General features: G+C 45.0%; 2 protein-coding genes across 5 annotated transcripts in view; both read right to left on the bottom strand.

The window, feature by feature from the left end:
- The window catches only part of JHY (junctional cadherin complex regulator), a 37,015-nt gene extending 29,187 nt beyond the window's left edge, over window positions 1–7,828 (bottom strand). The window contains exons 1-2 of one of the 2 annotated variants that reach the window (XM_081172538.1): window positions 7,710–7,828; window positions 5,008–5,419 (exon numbers count right to left, since the gene is read on the bottom strand). In XM_081172538.1, the coding sequence (XP_081028664.1) occupies window positions 5,008–5,357 (350 nt within the window). In that variant the 5' untranslated portion in view covers window positions 5,358–5,419; window positions 7,710–7,828. Of the gene's footprint in view, window positions 1–5,007; window positions 5,420–7,329; window positions 7,642–7,709 lie in introns of those variants that run through there. The other variant, XM_081172539.1, reaches the window with a different exon arrangement.
- Window positions 7,829–8,809: 981 nt separating this feature from the next.
- CRTAM (cytotoxic and regulatory T cell molecule) lies at window positions 8,810–24,026 on the bottom strand. 3 transcript variants are annotated; one of them, XM_081172639.1, is made up of 12 exons: window positions 23,626–24,026; window positions 19,053–19,205; window positions 18,124–18,276; window positions 17,071–17,214; window positions 15,545–15,700; window positions 14,493–14,567; window positions 12,298–12,396; window positions 11,562–11,660; window positions 11,287–11,385; window positions 10,720–10,863; window positions 10,011–10,094; window positions 8,810–9,158 (listed from the first exon to the last, which is right to left on the bottom strand). In XM_081172639.1, exons 1-12 carry the CDS (start codon window positions 23,678–23,680, stop codon window positions 9,025–9,027), a joined length of 1,395 nt encoding a protein of 464 aa, XP_081028765.1. In that variant the 5' UTR covers window positions 23,681–24,026; the 3' UTR covers window positions 8,810–9,024. The 3 variants fall into 3 exon arrangements, with proteins under 3 accessions (XP_081028765.1, XP_081028763.1, XP_081028764.1); XM_081172637.1 differs by having other exon boundaries at window positions 11,287–11,388; window positions 23,626–24,024; XM_081172638.1 differs by having other exon boundaries at window positions 11,287–11,388; window positions 19,053–19,202; window positions 23,626–24,023.
- Window positions 24,027–24,729: the final 703 nt, after the last annotated feature.

The following is a 24,729-nucleotide window of genomic DNA, read 5'->3' as shown; positions in this document are numbered from 1 at the left end:
TACCTGGGTGTTTTAGTGCTTACAATGGCAGGTTATGGTTTTTGTGACAACCAGAAAGCAACTTATCTACAGTCCCTTGAAACAATTGTTCCATTTTTGTTAAACAGCAGACGGTGACCACCAGACGCTAAAAATTCACTTGTTAGAAGGCACTGGTGGTCTGCGCACATCTCAAATCAAGGTCTCCGGCAGCTAGTCTCCATCACCTTATGTCCTGTACAGCTAGTACTGCTTTGAAGTTTTTAGGAAAGGAGACAGAAACCTAAGAATATAGCATAAGGAAAGCTCTTCTGGATCAAGCCGACCGTTGATGTAGAGCACAACCACCCTGGCTAGCAGCCTTTGATTTCCTTCCAAGTTGGTGACCATCACTACCTCTTGTGGAGATAATTCCAAAGTTTAATCATGTTTAATCATGTGCATACAGTGGTACCTCGGGTTACAGATGCTTCAGGTTACAGACTCCACTAACCCAGAAATAGTATCTCGGGTTAAGAACTTTGCTTCAGGATGAGAACAGAAATCGTGCAGTGGCGGTGCAGCAGCAGCGGGAGGCCCCATTAGCTAAAGTGGTACCTCAAGTTAAGAACAGTTTCAGGTTAAGAACGGACTTCCAGAACTAATTAAGTTCTCAACCCAAGGTACCACTGTACTTTCTTTTGACTGTTCTGAAACTTAAACACAAATAAAAAAATCCATATTACTGAGCGAGGGTGAGAAAAGGCTTGTGTGAGGTCGCACAAGCTCATGGCAGAGGTAAAATTTGAACCAGGAGCTTTCAATGTCTGTTACTCAGGGATCTACAGGAGCTTTCAATGTCTGTTACTCAGGGATCTAGCCAGAGTTGGTCATACTCAGAGCAGACTCTCTGACACTAATCAACATAACTAATTTTGGTCCATTCATTTCTAAGGGCCTACTCTGAGGAGTTGGGTACAACCCTTTGTTTCTCAGCCACTACTGAAGCCTTTTGTTTCTCTTGAGGGTAGTTGTTTTCAAGGAATGTATGTGGCACTGGCTTTCCAATCAGGACTATGAAAAATAACAACCTGGGGTGGTGGATGCGAGGCAATTTTCCAAACTGAAATGGGAGCTGGATGTCTTTCAGGAGGGAGTCAAATCAAAGCTACTTTGGCCACTGTCTATACAGGCCAAAAGCTTAACCCTAGGATCAATTGCAATCAGGGCTGGTGCCAAGGATTGGCATGGATGGGCCTCTGTCGAGGGTCCACATCTCAACAGGTGGCCCATGACAGAAGCCTCCCCTGGGTCTGCTCCTCTTTTTCACCATTACAACCTGAACGCCATTCAGGTCATTTGACCTCTTGCTCTGGCGACCACTAGGAGGAGGAGCTGCCACTTCCTGCTTGCTCAGTGGCTCCCCCTTCCTGGGAAGCAAGTAGGTGGCAACGGGAGTGAGGAAGTAAACTCACTAAGGGTGGGTGGCCCATGGAGTGTGTCTTGCTTGGCCAGGAGCCCTCAAAAGCCTGGAGACACCAACCATGTACAGTGGTACCTCGGGTTAAGTACTTAATTCATTCCGGAGGTCCGTACTTAACCTGAAACTGTTCTTAACCTGAAGCACCACTTTAGCTAATGGGGCCTCTTGCTGCTGCCGCACCGCTGGAGCCTGATTTCTGTTCTTATCCTGAAGCAAAGTTCTTAACCTGAAGCACTATTTCTAGGTTAGCAGAGTGTGTAACCTGAAGCGTATGTAACCTGAAGCGTATGTAACCCGAGGTACCACTGTAAATTATCCAGTGAACTTCAGCCATAGGAGCCAACTCCATACAATATTTGAGAGGGATGGGCCCCTCCAAAGTTGATGGGGATTGCCATTCAAATTGTGTGTGCACTGTCATGTGATCAATTATGCAGGGCGGGGCTTACCTGCCCCCCATATTTTATTCAAGTTGGCACCCCTGACTTCAGCTAATGCCTGCGGCTGGCTAGGCTAGGGACCGGAACACATTATTAATGTCCCTGCAGGTTTATCTGGAGGGTGGTCCAAAACCAGCCATGATTATTCATGAATGCAAATGATATGCACGCAGGAGAGCTTTTCTGAAGTGGCACAAGCCCAGAAATATGTCACACTGGGCTTAAAACAATGGAAATGCTTCTAACAACAGAGTGTGATCCTTGCCAAGGCTCATTGTACTGAAATCCAAGAGCATAAGCTCTGCTGCACTGTGCTGTCTAGGGTCAACCTGGTGAATCCAAACGGAGGTGAATAGATTCATCTTCAAAACAAGACAAAAAGAGGGTCTCTGTCTCTGTCGCTCTCTCTCAGTAATCCTGTGCCCCGCTTTCTCTGCTAAATAAGGGTTATATGGACTCTCTCTGGAACAACAGATGTAGGGGTTCCACTTCAAATTCCGAGCTCAGAATAGAGGCAGACAGGAAGCATCACAGGCACAGGGAATGATATTTGTCTCCATTAATGAACTCCATCTGAGCACGTACTGCGATAATTTGGAAGAACATCACATCAAATTTCCATTGAATGAAGAGCTTTGTGCTCTGTCAGAATCCCCCTCCCCACAAAGGCTGGAGCATGTTTCCTACACAATTAACATCCTTTCCCACTTGCAATAAAATGTTCAATAACTAGCCACTTTGCCCATTGAGGAGGTGCATGAAAGCGCACCGTTAATAATTTAACCCTCTTTCCTTTTTGTCATGTTTGTTTCTAAGCGGAGCATGAAAATGGATTGTGTTTATCGTTTTTTGATTCAGGCTTAATTTAATCCTTTTAAACAACAATTATTTTGCATTTACGCAGCATTAAGCCTTCAGTGCACGCAACAAATCCAATTTCTAGTTGCACAGAATGGGGAAGTTAATGCACCTCTCAAAGTAAGCAGGGAAAACAAATAACCACTCTGGAATTTTTTAATTTGGCATTTATGCAGTTATTGAATAAAAAAGGCAAGGCAACTATTTCATTGGCACATCCTCAAAAGTCCTTTAAAATTTTAGAGCCTTCTAGCATAAGCAGATACATTTAAAAATGTGATTGAAGGACTGTATACACACTTGAAACCAATAGAATTTATGCCCATTTTACAGCTGGTAACTTGCCAGTGAGTGCAAGTAGTCTTGTAAGCAGTCTGTTTGCATTGCCCAGCCAAGAAATGACCAGAATGTTATTTAAAAATATAAAGGAGGGCAGCACCAGTCTTCAGGCCAGAGAAATGAAATAAGAATGTTGTATGTTTTTGCAGAACAAGTTTCCAATACAGCAGGGTCTTTGTCAAGCACAGCTAAAAATCAATTCAATACATCATGCAAACAAATGTATTATGGGAAAGAAACTCGGGATCCTCCTTGTGTTGTTGAAATTCAACTCAACTCCCATCAGCCCTAGACAGAATGGCTAAGAGGGATGATGGGAGTTGTAGTCCAACAACATCTGGAGGGCCACAGGTTAGGGACCCCTGTGATAAAGATTGTGACACACTGTGTTGTTTAGGCTACAATCCTCTACATGCTTACCTGGGAGGAAGACTTATCATTGACTTCAATAAACTTAATTCTTATGTCATAGGACTGCACTATGAAAAGCATTGTTTTGAAGATACCACTGTGATCTTAAAGTTAACAAATATGTAGAACAATATTCTTAAAAAAAATATTTAAATCTCACTGTTCTATTAGTATTTACAGTTACTGGATTATGATAAAAGAAATAAGTGTGTCAACTCTGTTTCTATTACAGTTGTACCTTGGATCCTGAACGCCTTGGTACTCGGACGTTTTGGCTCCCGAACACAGCAAACTGTTCCCGTTTGCAAATGTTATTTGAAACTCAAACGTCTGACAGGGCTTCCGCAGCTTCTGATTGGTTGCAGGAGCTTTGTGCAGCCAATTGGAAGACGCGCTTTGGTTTCCGCACGTTTTGGAAGTTGAACGGACTTCCGGAATGGATTCCGTTCAACTTGCAAGGTATGACTATATTTGATAACACAAGAGAATGTTCTACTTAGAACATATTGGTCACCAGAAGAAAGTGGAATGCTTCTGCAAACAAATACAGCAGTTTTCTTCAGCACTTTTAATTTACTGGAAGTATTTGTATACCACTGTTCAGGTTCCTAGGCTGATCCCCCTTAAAATAAAATGGGCATAAAATAAACAAAAAATCAAGTTCATATGTAATACAAAGGACCAGGTAGATGAAAACTGGCAGATTAAAGGTAATCAAAACTTTGAGGTTCATCTCTATGGGTGCTTTTAGACCATCGCTATTTTTGTGTGGGATTTAGTCACATGCCAGCAAAATTCAGGTTGTGCAATTAAAGCTGATTTGGAGCTCTTGTGCAACAAATTCTCTTTCCCCTCCCCAAATTGGACCTTTTATGAAGAAGAAAAGTGACAGAAAAATGTACTGGAAAGTATAGCATAACATTTGCTTGACTGCATTGCCTAACTTTGATCCTGCAAAGAAATCAAGATCAATGCACAATAAATAGAAGATATAATCTAACTTCCCCGCAAATTTTGAGCAAACAAACCAGGCTAAATGTTCAACAAACAGTAATCAAGAAACCATCTTTGACTTTTCACTTCTGCATGTAAACAGAATTGCATGCAAGCAGTAGAATGATCTCCACCACTTAGCAAGACAGCAACAACCTGCTTACCAAGAAATCACATGTATACCATGATAACTTATTACTTGGTAAATGACCGTCTTGTCATTCACTCTTCTCAGTATATGTGATTAAATCAGGCTGAGACAAATAAAGGAGAATAGGTCTCTGCAGCCACTAGCCATGAAAGCTAAATGGAACGTCCACATAAAAACAGAGTATACCTCAGGAGACAGGAGGGTTGCTACCTTCATGGTCTGCTTGTAGTCAATACCATATACAGGTCTCTGGACTAGACAGATCTTTGCCTGATCCAGTAGGGCACATTTAGGTTTGTCCTTATATTTTTAACATGTCCTGACCGAAAACAGAAGTGCAGGAATGCCTGTATATTAAAATGCAAATGCTTTACCTTGCATGGCTGCAGTTTTCCTTTCCAGAACCGCTTCTGCTTGGAACTTGTGTTTCTTCTCCATCAGAGACTTCTTCTCCTCCTCCACTTAGACATTTTTCCTCCAGGCTGTCTTCATCTAAGCTGTTTTCGTCTAAGCTGTCTTCTTCCAGCTCATCACCAGACTGGCCCACCAGCTCTTCACTTTTGTGGATCCGCTTCTGAAGTTCAAGCTGATACTGAATCTCCTGAGCAAGGCTTTCAGAATCAGAGTCACTCTGTGACAATCCTTCAGATGCCGTTTCCAAAAAGGAGTAATGGACGTGCGGCCGAACTAAACCATTTTGGGATAATGGGCTCTTTGCGTTCATGGTGCAGGGGGGGAAAAAAGTTCAGAATGAGCAGAAAAATCCACTTCACGTGTGTGACCCTTCTGTAAAACAAAGTAAGCAATATCCTAATTATTGCTGCCTGCTCTGTTTCTGAGATGGCTTACAATTATATGGAAAAGAGGTGTGTGTGTGTGTGTGTGTGTGTGTGTGTGTGTGTGTGTACCATATGATCCCCAAAGAACATTTCAACTCTTCAAATTTCCAATGAAAGAAAAGCCAGCATTTAAAAATAAGTAAGTTTAGCGTTTTCAAGATTTTACTTTGAAAGCTCAGAACCCCCTGGAATCCTCAAGGTTAAAAACACACACCCAAAAATAGCCATTTTTAATTTTTAAAAAATGTTTTCAAGCTTAAATGTGGAAGGTCTGAAAATCTGAAAGTTGCTTGAAAAATGATCAAGCCTTCTAATGCAACTTGCAATAACAATTAAATAATTGTGTATATTCAAGTCATGTAAACACTGCATGTAAAAAGGGGCATTACAGTCTTGATCTGTGTTTTGTGTTTCCAGCAATGGGCATGAACTGTTTTTGTAGGCAAAGACTCCTCAGCAATCCCAATGGCCTTAAGCACAAGTGATCAAATGTTACTATTGCTTTATCTAAGGCTGTGTATAACCCCCTCTGCATCCATGACATGTTCCATCACTGGTTTTGGAAGCATCATACACGGCAGGGGTGCCATCTCACCCTCAGGATTGTGGGTGCTCACCACGTGCGGGTGATGTCTCATGTCCATGGTGTTGTAGCGACGGCAGCTCCTCTCCCTCTTCTCTGCAGCCACCGAGGCACCCTTTTCTGCAGGGAGGGGCTTGGGCTCAGAAAAGGGTGCCTTGCTTGTTGGCTGCAGAGGGCGGAGCTGGACGGCTTCTGTCTCGGAGGCAGCGCCAATGCTGCCTGCCAGCTTTTTCCATTGACTTTGTGGGTGCCTGGCCCCCACAATTATATGATTGTGGGTGCCCAAGCACCCACAGCCCCCTGGAGTTGGCTCCTACAGTACATGTCTTAGCCGCAATCCATATCTATCCCGCATCTATCCTGTTGTTCCTTGTGAAATTCTGCCTTCTGATGCATTTCCCCCCAAACCAGCTTCAATTTGAATTGAGAAAAGAATGACCTAGCTGCACTTTAAGCTAGTAATGCGCAAACAGCCTAAGGCTGGCACACCTAGGCCTATGTATGTAATCCCCATTCTGCAACATAGGAGTTAGTATTCCTGCATAAGGACCACTCTGTACTTTCTGGAGTGTAAACAAAAGGAAAGCAGTATGTGGCTCTGACCACATTCCTCTCTTTTTCGATAGGGGGCGGGGCAGCAATACCATTAGATCAGAAGCAGCCGTGTAAATTGATCATCCTAAAGCAGGAGTAGGCAACCTAAGGCCCGTGGGCTGGATGTGGCCCAATTGCCTTCTCAATCCGGCCCACTGATGGTCCAGGAACCAGCGTGTTTTTACATGAGTAGAATGTGGGCTTTTATTTAAAATGCATCTTTGGGTTATTTATGGGGCATAGGAATTCGTTCATCCCCCCCCCCCCAAAAAAAATATAGTCCAACCCACCACATGCTCTGAGGGACGGTGGACCGGACCACAGCTGAAAAAGGTTGCTGACCCCTGTCATAAGGTCTCCTTGCCTGGAAAAAGGGTACTAAAGATATATTTGGTCTCAGGGCACAACATGAATAGAATAAAGAAGACATCACATATGTGGGGTCAGGATGAGAGGGGGTAGTCTATAGCCAAGCCTTTGCTTCTTGCAATCATTTAGGCAGCTGGTATCATAAGTTATAACAACACATTTAAATATACTGATATCTATTTATTACTATTAACTGCGTGCCTTAAGCACACCTGTCTTCCAGGGCAGCTAACTCAACAAGGCAAAACAACAACAGCCCAATACAAGCCACCACTGCAAAACCATAAGCACAGACAAACTTTTAAACACACACCTTTCTCCCTGCGGATCTGTGATAAACCCTTTGAGTCAAACTGGCCCCTCCAAACTTGGAGGGGTGGGTGTCCTCTGAGCTGCTCATCGCCCTCCTCCCACCTCTAGATTCATTTAATAGCTGCATGACTGGCAGAAATTCAACCGGGGAAGCGTTTTCCGCCACTGCATGCAGGAGAAGCTGCTGCACCTGTTGGACTCTGCACCTCCAGCAGCTGGCCAAAGGGAGCAGGACTTCGGAAGAGGTGCAGTTCTTGTTCCTCATTGACATCATGCTGGAAAATGCCCACCCCCTTTCCTTCCTGTCTCCTCTCGAGTGATACCTGCCTGCTCCCCCCCACCCCATCCGAACCCTTTTCCCTTTCTGCTCCCCAACTACCTTTCAGCAGCGACGCCGCAGGCTATTCACAGAGCTACTCTCCGCAGCTCCCGCTGCGCCACTAGCGCCACGTCTCCATAGCAACGGTACACAGATACACCGACCTTCGCCGCCCCGCCCTCTCCGCAGCTACCAATCCTCCGTAACGGGGGGGGGGGGTTGAGAGACCAACGCGGTCGGGGCAGAATGGTACCTTCCGCCCAAGATTGCGGAGGACGCTGAGGATGCTCAGCTGACTATTGGGCGACTTTTGTCTCCGCGGATCAAGATAAACTGGTGGCAGCGGAGAATTTTAAACATCTGGCAACTGAAAATTGAAATAAGCAGCCACGATGATGCATTCTATGTTTTAAGTTGCATAGTTTTTAATTTTCGTCTGCTTGTGTTTATATATGTATGCGTTTTGTGCACAAACCCTTATAGTTGGCAGCGGATACAGATATTTGTCTTGACAGAAATGGAAATGGCAGGAGCAGTTCCCTTTCCTCTCTCACAATAGGGAAAAGCCTCGTTTAAAGCCCGCGTGGTGCAGGGCAAACTGGGCTAGTCCAATATATTTTGCTGTCTGAGGCAGTGCTCCTTTTCCAAGTCAAGGGGTGCTCCCACCCAGATTATTTTAGCACCTGAGAACAGAAAACCCTGCAAGTGCCTCTCGATGGGGTTAAAAAGAAAATAGCAATACATTAAATAGCTTAGCAGTTTTTGCCCTTTCATGACACCCAATGTCAGCTACCTTTGTCACCCACCTCATTCTGCCTAGTGCTGGCCCCAAAGGCAATGAACAGCTTTTGTAGTGGGCTGTGTTCCCACCACAACCCATTGGGCTCGGAGGGGGAGTGACTGGCCCAAGGTCACCCAGGGCTTCCAACAAGTTCAAACCACAGTCAGACACCAGATAAGTCACTTCAGGTCAACTCTCTAGGTAGTTTCAGTCTTCCCATCTGCAATATGGGGATAATTATTCTGACCTGTACTGCATTGTTGGGAGGGTTTACTGGGGAAATGTGTGAACTGCTTTGTATGCTCCAAAGTGCTAAGTATTGTATTTATTAAGATGCTAGCTCAATCATAACATATACAAGTTGCAGATTCTCAACACCTTTTGCAGTATGGTTGTCTTTATTTACAACACAATTAGCCCAGCTTGAACCCCACGTTTATGAACCAGTTGTTTCCGCTGGTTTGAAATCCTGTTGAAAATGTTGGTTCTGAAGTGTTTTTCACAGAAAGGTGAATATTTAGCCACAGGCTAAATAAAGTGAATGCCGTCCTGCGCCATTGTACATAGTCCAATATTATCAGTAGGGAGTGATGCTCACAGGTCAGTTTCCTTAACAGAAGGCAAATGTTTTTCAAAGACTGATGAATCTTGACTCCCCTCTGAATTCTTCATTGTCCTCGTGCACGATCCTCCAATTACATATTTCTTACTGATCTTCCAAGGGATAACTGGATAAAAAATAAAACAAATATATATTGCTCTTGCCCATCATACAGAGTGCTGATTTTGCTGTGTAATATGACATGAAGTTATCTCTGTCAGCCATTACTGAAATCAGAACCTATTCATGTATTTCGAAGCAATCTGGGACCTAAAATTGTATTTATTATTATTTCTTGCAGTTACATCCCACCTTTTTCTCTGAGCAGCTCAAGGTGGTGGACAAGGTTCTCTCCATCCTCATTTAATCCTTGCAACAACAGCCCTGTAAGGTAGGTTAGACTAGCCCAAAGTCACCTAGTCAGTTTCATGGCTGTGTTGGGGATTCAAACCCTGGTCTCCCAAGTCCCAGTCCAACACTGTGACCACTACACTGACCTTGTCACATGGGTTGTCAGGTGCCAAGGACCTTTTAACTTCAGGAAGATTCCCTCCCTTGAGAATTCCATTTCGTCCCCTCTCTTTTGCTGCCTTCAGATGAACCCTCCCCTCTTTTTTATTCTTTTAAACTTTTGTTGATTTTACTGATGGCTGTACTGATGCAAGGTGTGACTGTATTGGAATTTATTTCATTGTATCATTTATTCCATCTCCCTTTTAAATTGTAACCCCTTTTTGTAGACACTTTCTTTGTGTCCTTTCTGGACATAGGCCTTGAATTGTGGGGTTTGTGGTACAACTTTGTTTTCATGGATGAAATCCAGATCCATTGCTTTGGAACAGTTGTATAAACCGAGAACAAAAATACAATTAGACTTTAATCCCTAGTTGATCCATCAGCTATTACCTTGGTTGCATTTCTTAATTCAAATCATTCCCTCTGCCCCCATCCACACAAACACAAAAATTTCCATGCATACCATTTCTATTCTTCTCCTGCCCATGGTTGTCCTCATTTGGCCGAGATTTGTTACTTTCAAGCGTCTGATCCGAAACTTCAGTTTCTGCATAGGTGACATTGGAAAGGAAAACAATGAGCAGCAGCACCAGCAGCTCTGTGTGTGTGTGTGTGTGTGTGTGTGTGTGTGTGTGTGTGTGTGTATGACATTTCTTCACAAAGAGGCAGGGGTCAATTGCAATCTGAAGCCCCACTGAATTCATTGGGATTTACTCCCAGGTAAGTGTGCATAAAGGGACGCGGGTGGTGCTGTGGGTTAAACCACAGGGCCTAGGGCTTGCCGATCAGAAGGTCAGCGGTTCGAATCCCCGTGACGGGGTGAGCTCCCGTTGCTCAGTCCCTGCTCCTGCCAACCTAGCAGTTTGAAAGCATGAAGTGCAAGTTGATAAATAGGTACCGTTGCGGCGGGAAGGAAAACGGTGTTTCCGTGTGCTGCTCTGGTTTCGCCAGAAGCAGCTTAGTCTTGCTGTACGCCGGCTCCCTCGGCTAATAAAGCGAGATGAGCACCGCAATCCTAGAGTCATCTGCGACTGGACCTAATAGTTAGGGGTCCCTTTACTTTTACCTTAAGTGTGCATAATGACAGTCCTACCCCCTGCACTGCTTTTGGGAGGGGAGGGGTTGTCAAAGCATCCAGAATGCACACCCTTCATTTGTCTGTCCTCTCTAACCTTTCTTCCATTCTCTGTGTGCCTTCCACAGTTTCACCACAAAAAGCAGGACAATGATGAAGAGAGCAGAAAGTAACACCGTCACAAGGATGGGAAGCAAAAGACTCGCTCGTTTCACGATTCCTTCGTGTGTAAGATTTGTTCCTGTTAACAAAACAAAACAAAACAAACAAAAACAAAAATGTGAGTTTTCATGCTTTTGGTACATTGTCCTCTGAGTGTTGCGGATACATCATATTTCTGTAACAGCCATGGTTCCTTTAGGGGCAATGTCTGATGGATCCCCACCAGTAAACGAGTTAACAACAGTGCATTGGGTTGGTTGCAAAGTTTCTCTTCAGCTGGTAGAATGAGTTTTTGGTCACTTGCAGATGACCCGTCTATTGAGTGTTTCCAAAAAGTTTAGATGTTTTTATTGAGCATTCATTCCAGATGTTGGACTACAACTCCCATAATTCCTGACCACTGGCCAAGCTGGATTGGGTGATGAGAACCCGAGTCCAAAACATATGTAGGGCACCACACTGGCTACCTGTACATCAGGATGTTAACATTTCACTAACTTACCAATTGTGCTCTGAGAATTCAGAGTTGCTGTGTCAGAACCTGGATACGGTGTTTGTGTACTAGAATTTCCTTCTGTCACATTGGATATTTTATCTGATCCTGCTGAATTGAAAAAAAAGAAGGTTTATTCCTTTCACATCCTGAGAGGAGTGAATATAGCAATGCTGACATTACAGTGAATAGGTTGAAATAACCTGTATATTTAAGGATTAGCAGCAGAAGTTAATTCCATTTTTCCATTTGGAAACGATTATTTTAATATTATTTCAGCATACCTTTAGTGGCATAAGAATTCAGGATGGTTGCTCCTCCAGTTGGAGACAGAGTTGGTATACTAAGGTTTTCTTCTGTCGCATTTAATATTTTTTCTGAGCCTGAAGAAAATGAAAAGAGAAGTGTTGTTCCTTTAATTCCCAAGCAAAAATTTAAGAACTCATAAAGAATCCTACTAGCTCAGCCTCAGACCAATGCTCCATCTAGGTCAGCATCCGGCTACCATGATGACCACTGGATGCCTCTGGAAATAATAGAATTGTAGACTTGGAAGGGACCACGAGAGTCACCTACTCCACCCCCCTGCAATGCAGGAAACTTTTGCCTAACATGGGGCTCAAACCCACAACCCTGAGATTAAGAGCCTCATGCCCACAAGCAGGTCATAAAGGCAAAGGCCCTCTCCTGCTGTTGCTTTGTGCTGGTATACTGCCTCTGAACTGGGAGGTTCTATTTAACCATCTGAACAAATAGGCACCAATAGCTTCAGCCTCCATGAATTTGCCTAATCCACTTTTCAAGACGTCTAGACTGGTAACTATCACCACATCTAAAAGCAATGAACTACCCAATGTTCTGCATCAAGCAAAAGAGTCATTTCTTTTGGTGACCCGAATGTGAAATGCTGCAATACTGATATTCCAGGAGATGAAGTAAGCTGCATGGGGTTGGGTTGTCATCGGAAATCAACTTCATTTTTTAACGTCAGGAAATAATTGTTAAACTGCTTCATCATACCGTTGGTAGCATTAGAATTCAGAGTTGCTGCTGCAGCACTTGTGTGTGGTGTTTGTGTTCCAGGGCTTCCTTCTGTAATATTTAATGCTTCGCCTGGCCCTGTTGAAATAATAAAAAAGAATTTTTAAAAAGTCTTCCTCCTCCTTTTCTTACCCCAGGACCACGGGGGGCTGGTGCCCATTGGGACTGGTTGGGCAGCAGGCTGGGAGGCTGACAGTAGGGGGAGCCAGAGCTAATGACGGTCACAGCAAACCCATTCTAGCTTTGTCCCAAACCTCCTCCTTACTGAGTTTTATATGGTCAGTAGTGAGACTAAGGGCTTCTCCACACTGCCTCTCGTCCCACTGCTTCCCCTCAGGGAACAGCGCTCTTTAGTGCTCAGTCGGAGCAAACAGCAATTCAGGTTTTCTCTGATTTAGCACTAAGGTGTGGGGCTTTTCCTATGAAAGGAGGGAGGCAAGGGAAAAACCACTCAGACCTGTGCTTTCTAGACTTGGGACAAGCAGAAGAGTGGGTGAATCCTAAGGAGGAGGAAGTGGACGTCCAGTGCCACCCTCTAGACTGGTTGAATCATTTGAAGCCCTAATAACATCTCTGAATGAGTTTTCAAAACAACAATTCACAGTGCGAAAACGACCCAGGGAGCCCTTTGCTGCAACCTGGTTTCATAAGGAATGCAGAGATCTCAAAGCACACATCCGGAATATCTTCCACCCACACCGTAAGGACGAAGCCACCGCCCTACCCCCAGAATATTTCAGGTCCCAAAACTTACTGCAGCACCTTATTTTTTAAAAAGACGGAGATCTGAACATACCAACAAACAATGGGAACAATTCCATTACGTATGCCATAACCTCAAACGATGAAAGGAGATTCTGGCCCTTATATTCTGGGGCATTTAACACTAATGACTTATCCTCTCCACCTGTTTCGCCTAATGATTGGTACCACTACTTTTCAAGTGTCTTGCAATGAGGATCATTCCAGTGGGACAGCTTGTTATCATTCTATGCAAATCAATGCCCCCCAAGTGGCCCCCAGTTTCATCAGATGAAATAAAAATGTTAATAGGCCAGCAAGGGAAAGCCACTGGCCCAGATGGCATGGGTCCCAATGTTCTTAAACTAGACCCTGACTGGTGGGCTCCCTTGCTGGCCAGCCTATTCACAAGGGTAGATAGGACTGGACTTTTTATGCCAGAGGCATGGACAGGTGCAATTGTTCCAATATACAAAAAAGGGAGAGCGCACATTACCATCCAACTATAGACCAATAAGCCTCGTCTCCATAGCGGGGAAGCTATGTGCTAAACATCTTCTGGGAAAGCTTACCCAGGGGATGATTGATTGATTGATTGATTGATTGATTGATTGACTGGTTGCAAGTAGTAGTTGGGGGCAGACTGAAGTTGGTGGGGCACCCTAATAGACCAGCCTCCACTGTGCAGGATCAATGTCAGAAAAGCCCTGACAGATCAGATCAGAAGTTCTACCTAAGCCAGCATCCTCTTTTGCACAGTGACGCACTGGACCCTCCATGAGGACCACAGGCAAAGCTTGAAGAAGCAATGGCCTCCCCCTCCTCCTTTTGTTTCCCATTGGCTAATGCAGCCATTGACAGACCTATCCCCTTCAAGTTGCCCGATGCCCTTTGAAAGCCACCAGCTCCCTCTAATAATGAACACAAGTAGTGAGCACCTATGGGATTAGGACTAAAATGGAGGAGTTGGCTGTATCAACATGCTCTGGAGAACCCTGATATTTGCAGAAGTATAAAAAGCAAAGTTTAAAAACCAAGCTCTCAAAATAAAACAGCTCATTGCAGACTGAACAGATCGGATTGTCCATGTACAGTGGTACTTCAGTTCTCGAATGTAATCTGTTCCGGAAGACCGTTTGACTTCTGAAATGTTTGAAAACTGAGGTGCAAAGGGCTGGCTGCAAGTTCAATTGAGAAAATTGAAAAACATTCAGCGGAAGCCGTTCAACTTCTGAGGCTCGTTTGAAAATAGAAGCGTTTACTTCTGGGTTTTCAGCGTTCGAAAACTGAAACATTTGGCTTCCAAGATGCTCGAAAACCGAGGTACCACTGTATTGGATTTGGGGAGAAAGGCAGGAAGTGTCAGATAGCATTGGATGAGGAGAATGTAGTGAGTACATCACACCCTGCAAAATGGTGGTGGACTATTTTACCTTTATAATGGGGAAGGTTTTCTGGAGTTATCGTACTAACTGCAAGTGTTGTTGGGGTGAAGTCTGTGGTAGGCTCTGAAACACAGAAACATATTTGTTCAGAATTTTCCTCATTTCCTCCATGTATGGTTGTGGTGCATATATTGTCGGATTCCCAACTGCCACCAGCCTCTGCCAGCATGGTTGAGGATTAGAAGTCATGATGGGAGCTGCAGTCCAACAAAGTCTGGAGGGATGCAGTTTTCGCATCCCTGATGCAAGGCATTGGAGCATCAACTGTACCCCCAATGGCGAAGGACACAGAACAAGGCCACCCCTCTTCTGCTCTCACATAATATTTGAACTCAGGGTCATTTATAGAACTCACTTTCACAAGAAATGGCAAGGGCAATTATTTTTGGTGGCTTTAAAAGAGGGTTAGCAGAACCTTTGCTAGCTATTATGCACAACAGCTAAATGGAGACTCCAGTTTCACTGGCGGTCTACCTCCATGCACCTAGGCTAGGAAGCAAAAAATGGAAGAAGGGCTATTTTCTTCACAACTTCCTTGAGGTATCCTGGAGGTTTCTGGTTGGCTACAGAAAGAAATAGAATGCTGGAAAAGTTGGGCCTTTGGTTTGAGATTCAGCTGAGCTATTATTACGCTCTTATGTCCTTCTGTTCTTAGTAAGCAACGAGGTTAGCATGGGGCCTGGCAAAATTCTGCCCTGGTTTTACTAATCTAGATTAATAGAACTGTAGAATTGGAAGGCATCCTGAGCACTGAGCTAGTCCAATAGCAGGAATATGCAGCTGTCCCGTATGGGGATTGAACCTGCAAGTTGGGCATTATCAGCACCCTGCTCTAACCAACTGAGCTAACTTGCTGCCATAATATGGCAGTCCCTCCTTTTTAAAGCAGACTGCCACAATCTGTGCTATTGATTTGCCATTGAATGTATTTTGATGTGAAGAAGACAGAATTCGTGCCTTCTCTCCTCTTGGTATTGCTCTGTCTTGAATGCTGATGGCACAGAACCACCTCAGCCACACTGTGCACATTTGGCACTTACCATTGTGCCCAAGGTGTAAATTTGCTGTTAAATTTCCTCCTCGGAGAGCTCTGTGACGAATAACACAAGTAACGCCAGACTTCTGGGTGTAGGTGTGGACTTTGAGGGTGCTAGTTGAATTCCATTTCTTCTCTTCCAGCTGGTGTTTAGTATCACCTAAAATGCATTTGGGAATACAAGGAAGGAAATAATTCCTATGGATGGTTTTAAGAAAAGGAATGGCAAGCAATTAAAACTTTTGGAACTTTAGTTGACAGCTAGAGACCTGCCAATTCTGTTTTCCTTTCTCCCTCCAACTCCTTCCTGTTGCCTTTTCTCCCCTTCCTTCTTCTCTCAGAAATTTCCTGTCTCCAAGCTTGCTTTATTCGGACTCCTTTATAATTTTATCCCTCCTTTGCTGGGTTCTTCCTGTGTTGCCCTTTCTGAGAATCACCTTAACGAAACCAATCACTGCCAGAAAGCCCTTTCAATTGGCCATTTTCTCTGTAACAGGCAGACAGGCAAGCCAGTCACTCTGAGAGTCTCTGGTCCTGATTGGACCGCCACAAAATCTCTTATAGTGCCTTCCTGTATTGATCTATTCAGAATGAATGGGACATTTGAAATTCTAAACCTGTCTCAGGCATAGTATCTAGAACAGGGACGGGGAACATTTTTTAGCCCAAGGGTCACACTCCCTTGTGGGTATCCCTTCAGGGGCAGCATCACAGTAGTGTGTAGGGGCAGTGCCAAAAGTGGGGAAACCACTTGGTACACAGTAGGCTACATTCTGGCTGTGCAAAAGGTGGCATTATCCAGAGTTCAAGGACATATTCCATCCAGGCAGAAGCATCAGAAAAAACAGGAAGAACTGTTTGACAGTGGAATGTTCTCCCTCAGAAGGTTGTGGACTCTCCTTCCTTGGAGGTTTCTAAGCAGAGGTTGGATGACCAACAGTCATGGATGCTTTAGCTGAGATTTCTGCATTGCAGGGGGTGGGCGGGCAAGGTGATCCTTGAGGTCCCTTCCAACTCTACAATTCCATGATTCTATGATTCACTCAAGAGAGGGGTGGTGTGAATTGTGCCCAGGGGACAGTACATGGCCTGAGGGAGAGTGCTGAGGGCCAGACACAGATGCCTACACAACCACATTTGGCTCCAAATCCAGAGGATCCTTATCCTTGATCTGGAGTGTTAATTTCAACACAAACTCTACCAGCATTTGCTTCTAAAAAAATTATGAAGACCTGGGAGGAAAGTCTTTAAAAATGTATTTGGAAGAGAAAGGGGGAAAAGATTCCTGCATTGCAGGGGGTTGGATTAGATGACCCTCGTGGTCCAATCGAAATCTACAATTCTATGATTAGTGTATCTGAACGCAGTTATTAAAAGGTGATTTTATGGAATAAAATTTGGTTATTGCGCATGCAAATTTGCTTCAGTGAGACAAGGGCCAACCCATCATTCCTGACCAATGGTTCTAGAATGGCTTTTAAAAGACAAAATACACTGCACAAAGAAAGCAAGTAGAAAGCAAGTTCATACCAAAGAGTTCCATCCCATTGTCCAGCAACCACGTAATTTGAGGAGAGGGTTTAGCACCCCAGGTGGAGCATCTTAACACCATCTTTTCCTCTTGATTGTGAACTCTGACCCTTGTTGCTTCCAGCAGAGGTCTGGAAGGAGCAGCTGTAAGAAGACAGAATCAGATTTGGAGGTGACAGTCTCCCCACCGCAACTTCATTACGACAAAGAATGAAGGGTTCACTCCAAATTTTTCAACATCTGCAGATAAGAGATGTTCACCTAGTGAACAAGCCAAGGATCACAAGTCAACAACAAGCCATGGTTTCTGACTGGCTGGCAATCCTGATTATGAGGCTGCAACAAACCATTATCCCCAGCAACAGAAAGTCAAGCTTAATTTCAGCTTCCTGGTTGGTTTCTTAATTGCCATTGTAAGAGAACTAGGGAGGTGTTCTGACACCTCTTTTTCTAGAAAAATAGCACTGCTTAGAGGTTTTCTGAAAACTATGTTATTTAGACAGGCCTTTGAAGTGCGAATTTTCTTTCAACCAAGCCAAATTTATGGGTTTTTATACTGATGTTTTCTTGATGCTTTTCATACCGTTGCAACTTGCATGTGCTGCCACACTGCCTTGTTGCATTTCTTATGACTGTGAGCTGTATAAACATTTAAACAAAGAAACAAATACATTTTAAACTTTTTGCTATTACTTTTAATTTGGCTGTTTTAACCTTTCTTTATCTCTTACTGTTAATTTCAAGTAGCTTTCGATGTTTTCAGTTGCTTTTTAATGGATAATATCAATATTCCTTGTAAACTGGTTTCACTACAATCAAGTGGCATACATTTTTTGTCAAATAAATGAAATCCTGTTCATGCAAAATGAACTGGGATCAGCCAGCAACTCTGGCATCTTTGGAAGTGCAAATGCAGCCTCTGGTTTTCAGCTCCTATCTTTGATCCCAGGATAGACAAGGAGTTCGTGGCTCCTGCTCAGCAGCTGTTGGAGGTTCCACTCTGAAATCACCCTTCCCATCACTGCGTCATCCACTGAAAGCCTGGAGGCTCACCTAAGACATTGACGTTCACCTGCTTCCTTCCGGTTGGCACCATGTAGTGGAGGCATGTATAGACTCCTTCATCGCGCACTGTGACGTTGGAGAGACGGACAGAGAAGTCAGCTGCTGAATGATGGACAAGTGTATACCTTGGATCTCTTATGCCTGCAAGAGAGATAAACAATGGGGGCAAGTCAGTAAAAGATTGCATAGCAGTGCATTAGGTTGCAGTGCATTATGAAGGGGAGTAGTGGTCTGTGTTGCAGGGATAAGGGGGCAGAAGGAAGCATGCCTCCACTTTTAATCCAGGAAACCCTGTGCCCCAAGAATCAAAAGTATAGGCAAAACACTCCTGTAAAGTGGCATCTTTAAATACCTACCTATTGATTGATTGATTGATTGATTGATTGATTGATTGCATTTACCATACAGCCCACCTTTTTTCTCCAAGGTGCTCAAGGTGGTAGACATGGTTCTCCCTCTCCTCATTTAATCCTCAAAACAACCCTCTAAGGTAGGCTAAGCCAGGAGGCAGTGACTGGCCCAAGGTGAGCTTCATGGCCAAGTGGGAATCTGAACCCTGGTCTCCCAGGTCCTAGTTCAGCGCTCTAACCACTGCCCCACACTTGTGGCACATGTTAGAGCCCACCTGAACGAACCGATTGTTGGAAAGAGTGGTGGGCTTTCTTTCCGTTCCTTTTTCAAATGTAGGGGCGGCATAATAAACCCGTTGGAAGGAATTGCTGTATTCACACATCCTAACCACTGCAAAGGGGGCCTTCATTGCATTGACTTCCTGCAGGAGTGTGGCTGTGAGTGAACCTGTCAAAACTGAGTTGTGTTGGTGTGTGTGACTCATATCGCTGTTCTGTGGGAAATCTTACTTGTTTCCTCTTTCCAGTGGAAATGTTATGGGGTCCCTGCCTTCCCCCAGCACCTACCTCGCTGGGTGTTCCTGAAGAAAATCACAAACCCACGTGGGTTCTTCCACTCCACGGCAGATCCGATGTCCCCAGCAACAGCGCAGCGTAGATCCAGATTTTCCCCCTCCACTACAGTTACGTTTTCAATGGGAGCTTCTTGAAAAGACCCTGCTAAAGAAAATGGATTCGTGAAGGGTTGCTCCGAGCCGAAAGCTCACCTTGGAACAAGATAGAACAGCCCTCTCCTGTTTTAAAGAGCTGATATTTCACTTCAGTCACACACCTTTAAACATGTGTTTATTTTCCACATCTGTGCACACAGCACAATGGCGAACTCAGGTGGTGAGTGCCACCAGCATTATAGCCAAACTGGGCCAAATGATCGTGCTCAGGGGGGACTCTGAGGTTAAGTGCAATGAAAAGAAAAAACACACACTCAAGAACCACCACCACAATTACAGTGCAGTAAGGGGAGAGAGCCTGTTTATTTGCCACAGAACAATGAGTTGCAGCTAGAAAACAAAAAACCCCGAAATGAGTGGTGAGCCCTATGTTGCAATTCACCATTTCAATCCCTCTGTGACAAAGGTACACAACTTAGGTTGGGTTAGATAAAGGAGCATGCTTTATTTGCACTAAATTAGCCAGGCTGTCTCCTTACCAACGCAACCAACGAGCATCAGTTCTGCACTGTCTGGGTTAAGTCTGATTCTCAGCCTGATTTATCTCACACGGTTGTGGTAACTACTAAAGGAGGCTGCCTTGAGGGATATGATTTCTGACAGAGAAACAAGTAGGACTGCAACAAAATGTTGCAGCATTGATGTTCCTGTTCAGAGTTCTAACCTTCTATGCTCCTTCCAGAGGATACTCCTCCTGTCCTCTCCCTACCCCAGGCATTCACTGCATTTATGTGCCACCTCCAGGCAATTTTCATAGACAGGAAAATGCAAAATACAATTAAAATGCAAGCCCTTAAGACAATAAACAAACAAACAAACAAACAAACCACACAGCAGAAACTTAGCATGAAACTTAGCAGCTCAAACCATTAGCTAGTGTCCCATGAGCAGAGCAGACCACAAACCTTGCTCAATTCCTCGCTGTTGTGTGTGTGTGTGTGTGTGTGTGTGGAGGGATTTCTTACCATTATTATGTTTTTTTCTTTCTCTAAAGATTGCTTGTGCTTCTGCAAACCTTGGTGTTTTCCCCAAGCCTGCTGATACCTCCCCCGCTTTGTGAGGAAGGGACTGTTTTGGATGCATAAGGATTGCCGCTCATATGATGAAATTGTTAGGGTACATGAGAACCTTCTGAAGCTCTGACTTTAAAGAAAAACATTGCAAACTTCACTGTATCAAGGCGGAGAAAGCTGTGCTTGTGGTTTTCTATGGGACCTTTCTATAACTTCACTGCTTCCTGCCACCAGCATCAGTGGAGGCAAAAACATATGCGTTCAAAAGCTTGAAACTAAAAGAGAAAGGAAGTTTATGTGTGAGTGCGCACAGCCCAGATTCATTTGTGCAAAAAACCCCAAAACTTTCCCATGTGAGGCATTAGAAAATCCAGGGTTACGACAGGCAACCTTAAGTGCCGTGTATATGGCCTAGACCATCAGGGCACCATCAGTCTTCAGCTGGTGGGTCTGAAGGAACCTGCAGCTCGGTCGTAGCTTGATCTACAGTGGATCGCAGCAGTACTACCATACCAATGCATGGTAAAAAAACTTGAGAAGTGGGGCTCCCAAGGTTTGTTTGGGTTCAAGGCAGATCCTGGAACTGAAAAATTGAGGACTTCTGGTCTAGATGGTGGTTGCTATGATGAGAGGTGGTTGCACATTCTCAGTCCAGAGTGCAGGGAATGCATGCTAAACCCACTTGAATGGCACCCAGCTGACCTCAGCCTTGTACGCAACATCATTAAACACAGGCTAAATGCAGCACACCATCTTCAACAGGACTCACCTAAAGCTGACCGCCCCTCACAAAGCTTATCTATAAGTTCCAGTTAACACCCATGTAGTCATGTTTTTGTCTTTGTAGAAACACCCAGAAAAATGACAAACCTAGACAGCATCGTAAAAAGCAGAGACATCACCTTGCCAACAAAGGTTCGTATAGTTAAAGCTATGGTTTTCCCAGTAGTGATGTATGGAAGTGAGAGCTGGACCATAAAGAAGGCTGATTGCCGAAGAATTGATGCTTTTGAATTATGGTGCTGGAGGAGACTCTTGAGAATCCCATGGACTGCAAGAAGATCAAACCTATCCATTCTGAAGGAAATCAGCCCTGAGTGCTCACTGGAAGGACAGATCGTGAAGCTGAGGCTCCAATACTTTGGCCACCTCATGAGAAGAGAAGACTCCCTGGAAAGACCCTGATGTTGGGAAAGATTGAGGGCACAAGGAGAAGGGGATGACAGAAGGCAAGATGGTTGGACAGTGTTCTCGAAGCTACCAACATGAGTTTGACCAAACTGCGGGAGGCAGTGGAAGACAGGAGTGCCTGGCGTGCTCTGGTCCATGGGGTCACGAAGAGTCGGACACGACTAAACGACTAAACAACAACAACAACAGAAACACCCAGAGCTGCTTCGCAGCCCATTCCCCACCCCAAACAGAGCTAGGTTCTGCATAGGCTTGGGAGAATAAGAGGTGGCTGTTGTCGGTTCGGCTCCCCAATTAGAAGCCTTTTGGTGATGCCTGGATCCTGTCCTCATACATCCAGCCATACCAGACCTACTGGAAAGACAATGCCTTCCCACCCCAGTTCCTGAAAGGAGTGTGGCTTGCCAAGCTTTCCTGCCTGGGGATCTAGTGTTTCCCAGTACAAGCTAATAGGAGGATAAAAAGGTAAAGGGACCCCTGACCATTAGGTCCAGTCGTGACCGACTCTGGGGTTGCGGCGCTCATCTCGCTTTATTGGCCGAGGGAGCCGGAGTACAGCTTCCGGGTCATGTGGCCAGAATGACAAAGCCGCTTCTGGCGAACCAGAGCAGCACACAGAAATGCCATTTACCTTCCCACCAGAGAAGTATTTATCTACTTGCACTTTGACATGCTTTCGAATTGCTAGGTTGGCAGGAGCAGGGACTGAGCAGTGGGAGCTCACCCCGTCACGGGGATTCGAACTGCCAACCTTCTAATCGGCAAGTCCTAGGCTCTGTGGTTTAACCCACAGCGCCATCCGTGTCCTTAATAGGAGGATAAAGCAAGGCTATTATGGGCATGGTAGAGATGGCTTCTAATGAGCAGTCCAGGCCCACAGTGAGGGAGGCAAGCGAGGGGCTATCCCAGCATGGCCTTGCCTGGTGCTCTCCTCCGCAGGTATCAGTGGGATATGCCTGGTAAGGGCCATGTCGGCTGACTGGGCTCCTCCCTGTGCGGGTGGGCAGGTGGTGCAGTGCAATCCTGTTTGGCTCCGATGAGGGCGGGCGTGCTCCAGTGGCATCAACGGCTTGCCCGCCCTGGGTACCAGCAACCCACGCTATGCCACTACAGGCAGCTGAGGCCAGGCTGAGATTGGTGGGGTAGTGAGACTACACATGTGAAATGGATTTTGTATTTAGAAGATGTAACAGAGGCGCTGTTTGTAAGGATGAAAAAAACAGTCAGCTGGAAGAACGGTTTAACGGCAAGTGAAGGACAACAAGTGGACACTAAATAAGAAATTATGCAGTTATGGGAGGAAATGATCATTGTTTGCAACAGGAGCGGGAAACCTGATTTGAAGAAATTGTATTGAATTGAAGTAATTCGGTTTCATTTGTAATCATTTGGAAAATTAATAAAAATAATAATTTGAGATTGGTGGGGCAGTGCACCATTTGCCCTGATGCACCAGACTCTGCTGCTCAAATTGTCTTTGGGTAAAGGTGGGTATAGGGACACGGGTGGTGCTGTGGGTTAAACCACAGAGCCCAGGACTTGTCGATCAGAAGGTTGGCGGTTTGAATCCCCGCAACGGGGTGAGCTCCCGTTGCTCAGTCCCTGCTCCTGCCAACCTAGCAGTTCGAAAGCACATCTAAGTGAAGTAGATAAATAGGTACCGCTCTGGCGGGAAGGTAAATGGCGTTTCTGTGTGCTGCTCTGGTTCGCCAGAAGCGGCTTAGTCATGCTGGCCACATGACCTGGAAGCTGTACGCCGGCTCCCTCAGCCAATAAAGTCCAGAGTCAGCCACGACTGGACCTAATGGTCAGGGGTCCCTTTATCTTTTTTAAAGGTGTGTATAGGTCTGAAAAAGTTGAAGTGTGTCACCCTAGACCATTTCCCAGAATCTTCTGGGTGTCCCAGTGCAGGGATGGCTCTCCCTGAACTTGGCAAGTTTGAACATCACCCAAATGAGCTCAGAGAACCAGCGGTGGTGTAGTGGTTAGAGCACTGGACTAGGACTTGGGAGACCAGGGTTGAATCCCTCCTCAGCCATGAAGCTCACTGGATGACCGTAGGCCAGCCTCTCGCTCTCAGCCTACCTCACAGTGTTCATGTGAGGATAAAATGGGGAGAACTATGCACATCACTTGGAGCTGCCCAGAGGAAAAGTGGGATACAAATGCAGTAAATGATAATAATAAATAACTGTTGTGACCTACCTTGTAGCAGCTGCAGCAGCAAAGCCAGCTCAAAGAGTGCCGAGACGAGGGACATGTTGAGATGGTGCCTGCTTCAACGGCAGCCCCCAAGTTGCTACCGAAGAAACTTCCTCTTTGCTTCTGAAGTCAGGGGCCTGCAGCTGGCTCCTCCTTTTCAACAGGCAACCAAGTGCATGTGCCATGACCTCAGCAGTGACAGGATCTGCCCCCTTTCCTCTCTCCCTTCACATCTTTCAGACGGGGGACACTTTCCTCTGCGGCTGAAGTCAAGAAAACTTGTAGCCACTTGTTAGCCTGCTCTAAAATTAACTTTCTATGTGGGCAGTGCTGACATCAGACACCTCTGCTGATTCCTCTCTGAAGCCCAACATGTACTTCATTTTTCCTTGCTGCTTCATATATGGAAAAGGCAAAACTATCTCACACAATTTCCAGTTCAGCTTGTTCATTAGGGTGGCTGTGCACACTTGTGTTTACAGTGGTACTTCAGGTTACACACGCTTCAGGTTACAGACTCCGCTAACCCAGAAATAGTGCTTCAGGTTAAGAACTTTGCTTCAGGACAAGAACAGAAATTGGGCTCTGGCGGTGCAGCAGCAGCAGGAGGCCCCATTAGCTAAAGTGGTGCTTCAGCTTAAGAACAGTTTCAGGTTAAGTACAGTCCTCCGGAACGAATTAAGTACTTAACCCGAGGTACCACTGTATTTACCAAGCTGCGTTGGCCCGTTGGGATTTCCCCCCCAAGCTGCTTTAGCAGAGCTCCATATGGTAGGGTATCCCACAGAAAAGGGATGGTGAGAAATTTGGTTTGGATTTTCACAGGAACCCCTCTCGTTTGCACTTCCTGAAATAACATGTGAATCGAAGAAAAAGCACCGTCCTTTGAAACCCACGCTTCTCCAAATTTTGTGGTGCAGTTCCTCAGCCAAAAAGGGTGAGCAAAAATGCATCTAGTAAGAGGAAGCATGCATAAAAATGCACATGTTCATGAAAACAACACACAAACAAAAACATCGTACAAAATGGCTTGTAAAATGTGTAGTAGACAAAACTGTGTACGAGAGGAAATGCATACTATCCTGATTACAAATTTTCATCATTTTT

This window comes from Podarcis bocagei (assembly GCF_964188305.1).
Source record: "Podarcis bocagei genome assembly, chromosome: 15".
Taxonomy (NCBI): Eukaryota; Metazoa; Chordata; class Lepidosauria; order Squamata; family Lacertidae; genus Podarcis; species Podarcis bocagei.
The sequence above is the reverse complement of the archived record's forward strand: the minus strand, read 5'-3'. Positions and strand labels throughout refer to the sequence as shown.

Coding starts and splice junctions, on each gene's coding strand:
- CRTAM (XM_081172637.1), bottom strand. CDS start 23,680: ATGTCCCTCGTCTCGGCACTCTTTGAGCTGGCTTTGCTGCTGCAGCTG. Junction 18,277..19,052: donor CTTCAGGAACACCCAGCGAG/GTAGGTGCTGGG, acceptor TCTCTCTTGCAG/GCATAAGAGATCCAAGGTAT. Junction 11,661..12,297: donor GAATTCTAATGCTACCAACG/GTATGATGAAGC, acceptor CATTTTCTTCAG/GCTCAGAAAAAATATTAAAT.